This window comes from Lemur catta, chromosome 15 (assembly GCF_020740605.2).
Source record: "Lemur catta isolate mLemCat1 chromosome 15, mLemCat1.pri, whole genome shotgun sequence".
Lineage (NCBI taxonomy): Eukaryota > Metazoa > Chordata > Mammalia > Primates > Lemuridae > Lemur > Lemur catta.
The window spans coordinates 27,353,408-27,366,446 of NC_059142.1; the positions used below are offsets into that span (position 1 = coordinate 27,353,408).

Below are 13,039 nucleotides of genomic sequence, written 5' to 3' on the forward strand. Positions count from 1 at the left end.
ACTAGTAGAATCCCTTAACCCTTCTGTCTAGAGCATTACTACCATAAAGTGGGGAGAAAAGGTAATTGGGGACCAAAATTTAGCTAATGAACATGAGAGACACCCAAGAGTGAATACAATAGTACTCTGTACAACAGTGGTTCTCAACTAGGGATGACTTTCCTTCCAGGTGATATTTGGCACTGTTTGGAGACATTTTTGGTTATCACAACTGGTAGAGCTGATACTACTAGCATCTAGTGGGGTAGAAGCCACGAATTCTGCTAAATATCCTATATGCACAGGACAACCCCTCCCACAGTAATTATCCAGCCCCAAATGTCTCTAGTACCAAGAAGTCACAAAATGTCCTTGGCTAGAATCATTTGCCATTATAAGAGTCAGACATATAAACATGAAATACTCTACCTGATCATTAGTACAGGTTGAGTATCCCTTATCCAAAGTGCTTGGGACTGGAACTATTTTGTTTTTTGGATTTTGGAATATCTGCATTAATTATACTTACCAGTTCAATATCCCTAGTCTGAAAATCCAAATTCTGAAATACTCCACAAGCATTCCTTTGAGGTTCATGTGAGCACTCAAACGGTTTGGGATTCTGACACATTTCAAAATCAGATTAGGGATTCAACCTGTATTTTCATCTTATATAACAAAGCCACTACCTATTTTTACTTTAAGATTCTACCTTCAATTCACCTATAAAATATCCAAGCAGACAGTCTTGTTCACTGCATATCCTTAGGATCCGACATAAAAGGGCCTTGACAACATTTACTGAATAATAAAACTGAAAATATTAAAATGTCCCATAAAATTAAGGTTTTAGACAGAATTTCTAATAGTCTGATCATAAGAATACCTCTTCATGTCTATTTTAAGTAATTTTTAAAATTCAAACTCCTAATTACCTTCAAAACTCTTGAAAGATTCAAACAGTTCAATCAGAGACTGAGTTGACAGCTGCTCATGATACTTAGAAGCCACCTGAACACAGATCTGCAGATTCTGACGAATATTGGCAGACAACATGGCTCTGAGACATTCTAGGGAGTCTTCTACTGATAAGGACCCAAAGTAATTCACTAACCACTACAAGACAAAATAAATAAATAAATGATGAATAAATGAAATAATGTCGAACCTCAGAGTGGTATAAAATTACTAATATACAGTACTTCACAAACACATTTTCAGTATACCAATTAAGCACAACTAACACCATCTGTTATGTAAGAAACTGAAATACCTCAGGGTTAAGAAGATGGGTGTGAACAACCGCACGCTTTATATCATATAAATCAGTGAAGTGTTCTAATGCACGTTGCAGTAGGCCAGCCTTTTCACACAACTGAGCAATATGAGCCCGGTCATAATGCGTGAACATCTGATTCCCTAGAATAGCATCTGCAACCTATAAAACCACAAACAGGATGAGTTTATTTTACCACCTCATTTATATCAGTAATTCAACATCTAGATTACCTATTAAGATTCAACAATGAATTGGTAAAAGAAATAAAGTACAAAGGCACGTTAAGCTAAATTTTCTTGAATAAGGAATAGGCATCTCAATAGCTATGAATAATGATCTGAGAAGCTCTGATAATTACTAAAACAGTGCTAAAAAGCATGAAAACACATACTTGAGGCGCATGCATAAGGTTCATCTCAAGCAATCGCGTCTGTAAAGGACCTTCGGAGGGGCGATTATTCTTCAGAGCATCAAGCAGGAATGCAGTACATTGCTGAATTAGATTATATTCCATAAAGACGTCCACAATCTACAAAAAAAGATTTAAAAGAAATTCTTTTTAAGATACTATTGACAATACATAGATGAAATTAAGCACAATCTCTTTCTTTACATATAAAATCTTCAAAGAGCAAATATCAGATTTAAAGATTATTGTTTGGACAACATGATTTGACACTAAGAACAAACTTTTGTCCTCTGGAGAGACAGTTTTAGTTCTGGTAAAAACAACTACAAAATATTTTAAGATATTACTACATAACAGAATATAATCAAGTTGATAGATTTAAATTTTTATGCGCTTTTAAAACATACAAAAGCAAAAACAATATGAAGAACTTTGACTCACACTTCTAATTCGCATGTCTTTCCTCTCCCCTCACCCAGTGGCAGCCACTATTCTATTATTCCCATGTATTTTTCATATTTTTATACATATATCTCTAAATAAAATATTTGCATGTTTTAAAACTGTATACAGATGGTATCATACTGTCCATTCTGCAACTTGCTTTTATTGCAAGACACTTGAGGTTTATCCAAGTAGACAGAATTTCTACGAACTGTAAGTTTAACCCAGTCTCTTTCAAAGTTGTTTAAAGTCAGATCCCCCACTCTTCATTTCAAACAACTACAGAATTCATTTTAATGCCATTACCTGTGTGATATCAGCAAGAGGCTCTTCATCCTGAACCAACATTTGGGCAAACTGCTGTCCCTGATCTGGACTGATACGCATTACATTTCTCAGCAGAAATATCCAGTCTGGAGTATATCCAACCTACAAATGGACAGACTTAAACCCTGCTGCAAAGTTTCATTTTTTATAGCATTTTAAGACTTTTTCCACAGTGAAATCTTGCAAATATATTAGCCCTTGGTGATGACATATTTGAACAATGGCTGTATATTTTTATAATTGGCTTATTCAGGCCGGGCGCGGTGGCTCACGCCTGTAATCCTAGCTCTGGGAGGCCGAGGCGGGTGGATCGCTCAAGGTCAGGAGTTCGAGACCAGCCTGAGCAAGAGCGAGACCCCGTCTCTACTAAAAATAGAAAGAAATTATCTGGCCAACTAAAAATATATATACAAAAAAATTAGCCGGGCATGGTGGCTCATGCCTGTAGTCCCAGCTACTCGGGAGGCTGAGGCAGTAGGATCGCTTAAGCCCAGGAGTCTGAGGTTGCTGTGAGCTAGGCTGATGCCACGGCACTCACTCTAGCCCGGGCAACAAAGTGAGACTCTGTCTCAAAAAAAAAAAAAAAAAAAAAAAAAATAATTGGCTTATTCATTTATAATGAATGAGCATTTCAGAAAGTTTCTTCTAACATGCTAAACATGCCCCTGCTATCTTAAATACTGATAAGCATGAAGAGTAATTATCTCCATTTTTTTAAGTAAGTGTGAATTCAATATATGAAAGCCAAGAGAATTTTTATACTTTTCCAAGTAAATCAAACTTTAAGGAAATTCACTATCAATGTAACAGGAGTATAGGCTAATTTCTCTCTCAATGTTTTAATAAATTTATGCTGAGAATTTGCTTCACTGAACTCACTTTTTTAGCATATAAAACAATCTTCTGGACTTGACCTGTTTCTGCAAAGCACTGAATGACTTTATTGGGGACATTAGCCCTCAGATACACACTAAGTGCCAATGTAGGGTCCACAGATTTGACAAGGTCACCCAGTTCTTCGGAACATTCCAGCTGTGCAAAGGAAAAAGAGATTGTTTAGTGACCCACGAGCTGTTTTATAAATGAGCATCTGATACTACTTCCACTATAAATAATAACTAGTATGAGAGTAAGTACTTAGTTACTCAATTTCCCAGAATATATTACCCAGAAGCTGTGGTTAGTAAAGACTCTTGATCTTGTATTCACAGCAATCTCTCAGCAGAATTCTCCACACATCCTACTTAAACAAAGACTCCTTATAGCTATTACCAACTACCTTGTTAGGAATGTAAGTACTTTATTTAAAGCAGAATCTTGTACTTCTAACTTCTAAGAATATTCAAATACCAGATCCAATTTTTAAAAATAATATAACTTTTAATATAATGTTATCAAATGAAATTTGATATTGAAGGAGCCAGATAAGGCTTACTATAAGGACCATTATTAAAATTGGGGTGTAACCCATATGCCTGAAGGATTTAAATTCCACTGCCTTCTTGACTTTTGGATTCAAGGTGGTAAGGCAGGACACTCTAATTTCACAAGGTCAAACAGACAAAAATTTTAGAATTTTTAGGTAGTATATAAGCAAATACCCTTCTCGATATTATTCAACCTGCCTTACTCAGTCAGCTGCCCAATCTGGAAATCAGCTTTCTAAGAGTTCTGCTTTACATATTAGAGTTGATTTTCTACTTTTAATGGTTACTTCGGCTCTTATTACTGATATTCAGGGCTGAAAAGTAAAAAGTGGCTAGATGTGGTGGCCCACGCCTGTAATATCAGTGCTTTGGGAGGCTGTGGTGGGAGGATAGCTCAAGGCCAGGAATTCAAGAGCAGCCTGGGCAACATAGTGAGACCCCATCTCAAAAAAAAAAAAAGTGTGGTGGTGGCACAGGCCTATAGTTCTAGCTCCTGGGGAGGCTGAGGTAGGAGGATCACTTGAGCCCATGAGTTCAAAGCTACAGTGAGCTATGATTACTCCAGCCTGGGTGACAGAGTGAGATCCTATCTCTAAAGGAAATCAAATAAAAATTAAAAGAAAGTAAAAAGTTCTATCAGTGTCTATACATTTTAACTGAGTACGCTAACTAATGAAGAGTTGACCAGTGTCTCTTTAACCACAAGTGGATCCCAAATGACTATTCACAAAAAAGGGTAATGATACCCAAAAAGCTTTCACCTTGGTATACGGGTCAACTCAATTACCTTGGCTATTCCCATCCTCCCTTATCTTAAACAATTAGGACAGTCCGCAAATACTCGCTAGCGTGGCTAAAGTACTATCCTCCAGTATCCTGTAAGACTGCCAAGAAGCTGGGTCAAGAAACAAGGACTTAGAATTAGTGATGTAAAAACAGTACCAACACATACTACTGCTGAAAAGTATAATAATATTAAGTTATTCATTATTCAGAGTGCTTTAAACAGTACTACCTCAGTTCTTGACAATCGCATAACACATGGAAATTCAATACTACAATTTTGTGGAGAAACGCTTTTTTATGGTAGTATGAATAAAGTAACAGTAATAGACTGCTTAAAGTTGTTTGCTGCCTTATAAATAAACAATGTCTATTGTTTATCTGTTTCTCAGTCACTATTCCATATAAGAAATAATGTGATCTAGAAAACATAGTACCAATTATGTGCTCTGTGTAAAGAAAAATTAGTGAATGAGTGAATATAAAAGGCATAGAGAAGTCCTACAGCAAAGAAAGCCAGTTAACATTAAGAAAAGGTTCATATTTAAATACATGTCAAAAAGTCAAGTTAAATATTTTCCCATGAAACGCTAATTAAAATTCTGTGAAATCACTTTGGAAAACAGTATTTCACTAATTAGACATCCCTGCTATCTTAATATATCTACAATCCAACATTTTACATAATGTTTTCCTTGAACACCTAAACAAGCTTACTAGCAGCAAATACTACAATTTTGATAGTATCTTAGTAGTTCTAAAAGAAAAGATGATACTTGTAGGGCTGGAACTACTGTGCATCTCAAGTGTGGAATGCGGGAGGTAAGAGTATATTTCTATGTCTAAATGAATGCGGGAGGTTAGAATATATTTCTATGTCTAAATGAGCATCACATACACTGACAAATATGATTATATACTACGGTAAGCATCTCACACTAAGATTTTCCCAAAGCAAAGGACAGCAATTTGATTCCAGTTTAGTTGTTTTAAACACCAAGCAATAATCCAGGATTCCATTTAAAAAAACCTAAACAAAAGAAACATATCCCAACCCAAAATCCATAAAAATATTTTCAAAAGGAAATAAGCGTATGCATCATATGCAATGTATGCTTTTTTTTTCTGTTTCTATAAGCAATAAATAATGAGACATTAGGATGCAGCCTAAACAATCTAACTTGCTAACATGGTATTTAATTCAATCAAAACAAGATCATGTCAGCGCTGATTAATGTACCTTATCTTCTTTTAACCATTTCTCCAAAAGCTGTTTCCGCCCCTGCTGAAGTACAGGCCTACACAGCTCTAAGGATTCATATTTGTTCAGCTGACCCTGGTCCAAAAGGATTCCAAAGTACTGAAGTAGAGGAGAAGTTTGACCTGGCTGGGCTGGGACACTCTGGAACCGACGGATGGTGTCTGGAGTACGAAGAATTCCCTTTAAGAAAGAAAAATGTTAAACACTATTATTCAACGGTGATCCAAACATCACACTAATAACCCTACGGGTCCCTGAGGTCAATCTTAAAGGCATGAGTCCATCTATTAACACCAAATTTCAAATCTTCACCATCTGTAGTAAAGATTCAATCATGACCTGTCATACTAGATCTAGTTTAATGTTATCAGATTATTCATCATCAAAAATGTATCAAACTTAATTACAATGTCAATGTGCAAGAATAAATAGAACCATAAAACAAGTATAGCCAGTTATTATCCCAAGTTCACATTAAATTTCATGATTAATACTGGTCAGGAACACAAAGTGTTAATTCAGTCCAACACAAACCAACATCAAAAGTGATGGAAATAAATTCAGCCTCATTTCTGATGCCCTACTTTCCATAAACTAGACAGAATTTGTTTATTTCCAACTTTTGGAAATAAAATCACTAGCTACCATTTATGAGGTCAGTAAGTATTACACCTAAGTAATTAAACATTATTACTGCTATGTAAATCATAGCTTGCTACATCTACATATCCTTCTAACATTCTGAGTTTTAAACAGCTAACCAAATCTAGAGCACAGAAAATTACCCAAATCTAGAAGCACTGACAAGTAACTGTCCATTCCAGCCTAGGCGACAGAGCAAGACCCTGTCCCTAAAAAAATTAAAAAATAATAAAAATAATAAAAAAAAAAGACCAGCAATTGTCATGTACTAATAAAGGAAAATGTAACCTGAAACCAGTTTTCCTATGGAAAGCTTGTTTGCCTTCCAGAAGTATTACAAACAGAGAATATTAATATTAATCCAATCATGACAACTTCTTTTTCATAACTCTGTACCTTTGGCGCATTAGCAGCCACCTTTGCTGCCTCTGAGTAATTTCCCTGGGCAAAAAGAGCATTAAATTTCCGGGCAAAAAGTTCTTCAGCGCCAGCTAAGTTGTTTCGTACAGCCATTCTCAGAGCCAAATCAGGGTTTTGTAGGACATTGGTGATATAAGGAATTATGTTTTCTTCTTCCACACATACTGACAGAACCTGCAATTTAAACATTAAAGGATGTCTGCAATGTATTCATTTGAATATAAATGATATCAAATCTGTTTAGAGCAGGTTACGACTGAGTTATAAAGGTAATAAAATTGTGGAATCATGACAACTGCTTTCTTGCTGCCATGAAAGAAAGAAAAAGAAAAGAAAAGAAAGAAAAGAAAAGACAAGAGGAGAGAAGATTAACGAGTTTCAAAAACAAGTGCCACAGGGTGCTAACTAAGCCATTTTGGCGTTCCTAAAATATGGCCAATCTGTAATATAAATAACTTCTTATTTCATATTATCCAAACTAACTGCTTTGATATCATCCATTCATTTGTAGCAATCAAAGATTAAGTCTACCATTTAATTGAGCACTGAAAGACAATTTCTATATAGTTTAAAAATTCTTGGGGAATGAAATCTTGACCACCTACAGAAAACCACACTGAAGAAGCTATGAAATCTAAACGAAATCTAGGGCTCACCTGGAGGAAGTTTAAGGTTTACTCCTTTTAATTTTAGGATTACTTTTATAAAGATTTTTTCAGTAATTTTCTTAAACTACATTTTCATCCTTAGAGGCCAGATTGTATACTCAATGAGGTGGGGGACCCACTGAATCCTCAAGCATCCAACATAATGTAAAGTACACAGTAGGTGCTTAATAAATACAGCATCAGTAAAGAGCGACTTGTAATTGCTTGTTAGGAAAAGTTACCTACTCTCAATTCTCCTTAAAACTCACTGCCACAGAATGCTGCCCTGCTTGCCCCAAGTAACTACTGTCAATTGCCCTAGAGAAATGGAGCCCCTCCTTACCCATGCATTCCTCTCCTCATTGCAGAGCTGGTTACAAACTACTTACATTATCCCCAACAGCACTTCTCCAACTATTACAATTGCTTGTCTGTTTCTCAGTCACTATTCCACATGCAGAATTGGGCTTGTCTTTAACTATATTAATAGCAACAGGCAGTATGTAGTATTTGTTGAATAAATGAAAATGGGAAATTTCTGCCCCAAGATCAGCAAGAATTGAAAAATATTTGGAGATTCAGTGAACCAGACAGGTAACAGTCTGCCGTGCCTGTTCTAGTACTGTCTTTCAGGAAAATGAAAAAATTTTAACCTCCAAGATTTCATTTCTGTAGGTCAGACCCCATCCCCAAAGCTTAGGCCATCCTGTACTCGAATGTGCCATCCTACTCCATATTAAAACATACCATTTAAAAGAATTAATTACTTTCTTTAGTCATTTGCATTCCTGAACTCTATCCTTAACTCTTACTCCCTATGAAGAATAAGAAAGATGAACAAATCCAGTTCCAGCTATACTTTCTGAAGCCTCCTATTGATCACTGCCTTAGTCTTCCCCAAACACCGAACCCAGTTTCATTTTTATCATATTTAAAAACTATTCTAGCAGATTTCTAGATACTAGTACTTGATAAGATCTACAGGGAATAGAAAAGGTTCCAGTATTTTTGTAAGTACTCAGTTTTATCAAATTCACAATTTAAGCCAGATAGTGGCCATAATGTCATCCTGATGACTTTTGATACCAATACAAACCGCACACTCATCCATTCAGGACATATGCCCTGCTAGTAGTTGGACTTAAGTAAAAGAGGAGAAGAAAGCCCTGAGGCCTAAGGGTACTATAAACATTCCCCTCTTACTCAAAGTAGCTGGCACATAAAATCTGGGATGGAGGGAGACAAAGTAACAATCAATAAGTTCCTAGAATCAGAGTTATAAACACCAAAAATGTATCATGCAACCATTCAAGATACTTTCGTTTAGGCATTATCTTAAAATATTAACACAACAACAGAGATAAAAAGGTCCCTAGCTTTACTACTTCATGACTATTAAATTATCACTAACCTAGTTCACAAAAAGGCCAATTCATTCTTGATTTTTCCAAGAAAGGCACACACAACTGAATAACCGAAAGCTACTATATTTTTAAAACTGCTTTTGTGCCAGACACTGACTGGTGCTATACAATTAACCAAAGGATAGTGACCATGACAGCAATTAATCAGAGTAAGTGTTATGAGGAGGGCTACATAAGTCATAGGGGCATAAAGCAGAAGCAACAAACCAGGTCTGGAGTTGAGGTGGGGGATAGATAGGTAGGGGAAGAATCCCTTTCCCTAGAAGAACTGCCTCTTCATATATGTAACACTTTTCAAAAACTGAATAAAGGAGAAAAAAAATCTACTTCCTTTGCTTAATATCTGGAAAAAACACTAATGTGGAGGAAAACTAATAAAAGCCAAGACTAATAACAGCATGAAACTTTTAAAATTTTAGCCATTTTTCAGAAAATTAAGATACTTCCTGGCTGGGCACGGTGGCTCACACCTGTAATCTCAGCACTTTGGGAGGCTGAGGTGGGACATTCACTTGAGGCCAAGAGTTTGAGACCAGCCTGAGCAACACAGCGAGACCCCGTCTCTACAAAAAAAATAAAAAACTAAAAATTTGCCTGGCATGGTGGCATGTGCCTGTAGTCCCAGCTACTTGGGAGGCTAAGGCAATAGGATCACTTGAGGCCAAGGAGATCAAGGTTACAGTGAGCTATGATTGCACCACTGCACACCAGCCTGGGTGTCAGAGCGAGACTCTGCCTCAAAAAAAAAAAAAAGTGGGATATATTCAGAACAGCTGTTATTTTCCCTATCCAACTGGATAACTTTCCAGGCAACCCACAATAGGTATTATAACATACCTCCTAACATGAAACATTTAGTAATACTTAGGAGTTAGGAAAAGGGATGTAGGTTAAATTCTTTTCCCTGTAGTTGAAAATCTCTCTTGGAGATAAAAGAAAGAAAACCCCTAAAAAAAGTATAGTTTGTCAAATGTGACCCTAAATGGCTTCTTTCCATGGAGGGTCACTTGTTTTGATAATAAAGATGCATATACATAATCCTAGATGGCTATATGCCAAACAGTTTCTCTTCCTGAGACAGGATTCATGAGACTTTGTAGTCATACAATTCTGTATTTTTAGGTATGTATTATTTTCTGATATCCAAAGTTACCATTTACTTTTTGAAAAAGGACTAATGGTAATGTGTTACTTTATCATTTTAGGGGTAATTTCTTTTAATGTAGAGGACTATTTCTAACTCAAATTATTTTATTGCTTAAATTTCAGGTTTTCCTTACTTGTCCCTTTCTGTTTACTCCAATTATTCCAGCTGTGGCTTCATGAGGTGCAGTAACAAAGATTGTCTCTCCACTGATTCTATTCATGTAGATGCAGGTACCAGTCTCAAGATCATAGAGGTGGATATAACCATACTTAGTTATCAAGAATACCACATCATGCTTTTCGCTGATCTATGAAAAGAAAATCAACACTTTAGTAAAATCCACAAACACAAAATAAAAACACTAATTCCATTTCAGAGATGCTGAAATTCCAAAATTTTGACAAGAGGCTTATATGAAAAATTAAAAGCTAGGATTTCCTTCATTTTTACAACACATTTAAATATGGGATATCCCAAGCTCTTGCATAAACAGAAAAACTGAATGAAATCTATAAAATAAAAGGGAGGATAATTCAAAACATATAACACAGTTTACACGTTATAAGCATACCTCCTTTTATTGCAGTTTGCAGACTTTGCATCTTTTACTAATTGAAGGTTTGTGGCAACCCTTGTGGAACAAGGCTATCAGCATCATTTTACTAATAGCATGCACTCACTTTGGTGTCTCTGTGTCACATTTTAGCAATTCTCACAATATTTCAAACTTTTTCATTATTATTATATCTGTTATTATGGTGATCTATGATCAGTAATCTTTGATGTTACCATTGTAATTGTTTTGGGGCACACTCACATAAGACAGTAAACTTAATTGATAAATACTGTGTTCATTATTATTATGTCTGTTATTATGGTGGTCTATGATCAGTAATCTTTGATGTTACCACTGTAATTGTTTTGTGAATCACACTCACATAAGACAGTAAACTTAACTGATAAACATTGTGTGTGTTCTGACTGCTCCACTGACTGTCTCTTCTCCCATCTCTCTCCCTTTCCTCAGGCCTCCCTATTCCCTGAGACACAACAATATTGAAATTAGGCCAATTAAAAACCCTACAATGGCCTCCAAGTAAAGAGTTGCATGTCTCTCAGTTTAAATCAAAAGCTAGAAATGATTAGTGAGGAAGGTATGTTGAAAGCTGAGACAGGCAGAGAGCTAGGCCTTTTGAGCCAAACAACCAAACTGTGACTGCAAAGGAAAAGTTCTACAAGGAAATTAAGTGCTGCTCCAGTCAACAATCTAATGATAAGAAACCCAAATGGCCTTATTACTGATACGGAGAAAGTTTTTAGTGGTCTGAAGAGAAGATCAAACCAGCCACAGTATTATCTTAAGAGAAAGCCTAATCTAGAGCAAGGGCCCTACTCTCTTCAGTTCTATGAAGGCTGAGGGAGGTGAGAAAACTACAGGAAAAAAGTATGAAACCAGCAGAGGTTGGTTCATGAAGATTAAGGAAAGAAGCCATCTCCAGAACATTACAGTACAAGGTGAAGCAGCAAGTGCTAATGTAGAAGCCACAGCAAGTTATCCTCTTAAACACTAACACGTGGAGCATAATACTACTTCTAAGAATGATCCTACAAGATCTAGCTAAGTTCACTGATGAAGGTGGCTATGCTAAACAACAGATTTTCAATATAGATAAAAGAGCCTTATGTTGAAGATGCCACCCAGGACTTTCACAGCTAGAGAGGAGAAATCAATGCCTGGCTTCAAAGCTTCAAAGGACAAGCTGACTATCTTGTTAGGGGCTAACGCAACTGGTGACTAAATTGAAGATGTTCATTGTTCACTCCGAAAATCCTAAGGCCTTTAAGAATTATGCTAAATCTACTCTCCCTGTGCTCTAAAAATGGTACAATAAAGTCTGGATGACAGCACATCTGTTTACAACATGGTTTGCTAAATATTTTAAGCCTACTGTTGAGACCTACTGCTCAGCAAAATGATTCCTTTCAAAATATTACTGCTCACTGACAATGCTCCTTGACAGTCAAGAACCCTGATGGAGACGTACAAGATTAATGTTGTCTTCATGCTTGCTAACACAATACCCAATATGAAGCCTATGGATCAAGGAGTAATTCTGACTTTTAGGTCTTATATTTAAGAAATACATTTCCTAAGGCTAAAGCTGCAATGGATAGTGATTCCTCTGATGGATCTGGGCAAAGTAAATTGAAAACCTTCTGTAAAGGATTCACCATTCTAGACGTCATTAAGAACATTCATGATTCACAGGAGGAAGTAAAATATCAACATTAATAAGAGTTTGGAAGATTCCAACCCTCACGGATGACTTTGAGGGCTCAAGACTTCAGTGAAGGAAGTAACTGCAGATGTGGTAGAAATAGCAAGAGAAATAGAATTAGAAGCTGAGCCTGAAGATGGGACTGAATTGCTGCAATCTCACGATTAAGGAGTTCCTTCTTATGGATGAACAAAGAAAGTGGTTTCTTGAGATGGAATCTACTCCTGGTAAAGATGCTGTGAACATTGTTGAAATGACAACAAAGGATTCAGATTACTCTACAAACTTAGTTCATAGAGCAGTGGTAGGGCTTGAGAGGACTGACTCCAACTTTGAAAGAAGTTCTGTAGTGGGTAAAACAGTATCAAACAGCAGTACATGCTACAGAGAAATCTTTCATGATGCAGCAAACTTCATTGTTTTATTTTAAGAAACTGCCTTAACCACCACAACCTTCAGGAACCACTACCCCAATCAGTCAGCAGCCATCAACAGAGGTTAAGACCCTCCATCAGTAGCAAGATCATAACTCACTAAAGGCTCAGATGATCATTAGTTTTTTTTTTTTTTT

The 13,039-nt window shown here is 36.3% G+C and overlaps 1 protein-coding gene and 1 pseudogene across 2 annotated transcripts in view; one reads left to right on the forward strand and one right to left on the reverse strand.

Annotated features, from left to right (window-relative positions):
* Positions 1–13,039, reverse strand: part of CLTC (clathrin heavy chain) — a 67,659-nt gene that overhangs the window by 26,933 nt on the left and 27,687 nt on the right. For both annotated transcript variants that reach the window (XM_045525628.1, XM_045525629.1), the window contains exons 6-13: positions 10,323–10,496; positions 6,948–7,145; positions 5,889–6,089; positions 3,318–3,470; positions 2,418–2,540; positions 1,650–1,787; positions 1,253–1,417; positions 915–1,095 (exon numbers count right to left, since the gene is read on the reverse strand). In XM_045525628.1, the coding sequence (XP_045381584.1) occupies positions 915–1,095; positions 1,253–1,417; positions 1,650–1,787; positions 2,418–2,540; positions 3,318–3,470; positions 5,889–6,089; positions 6,948–7,145; positions 10,323–10,496 (1,333 nt within the window). The remainder of the gene's footprint in view (positions 1–914; positions 1,096–1,252; positions 1,418–1,649; positions 1,788–2,417; positions 2,541–3,317; positions 3,471–5,888; positions 6,090–6,947; positions 7,146–10,322; positions 10,497–13,039) is intronic.
* LOC123620166 lies at positions 11,307–13,024 on the forward strand (annotated as a pseudogene).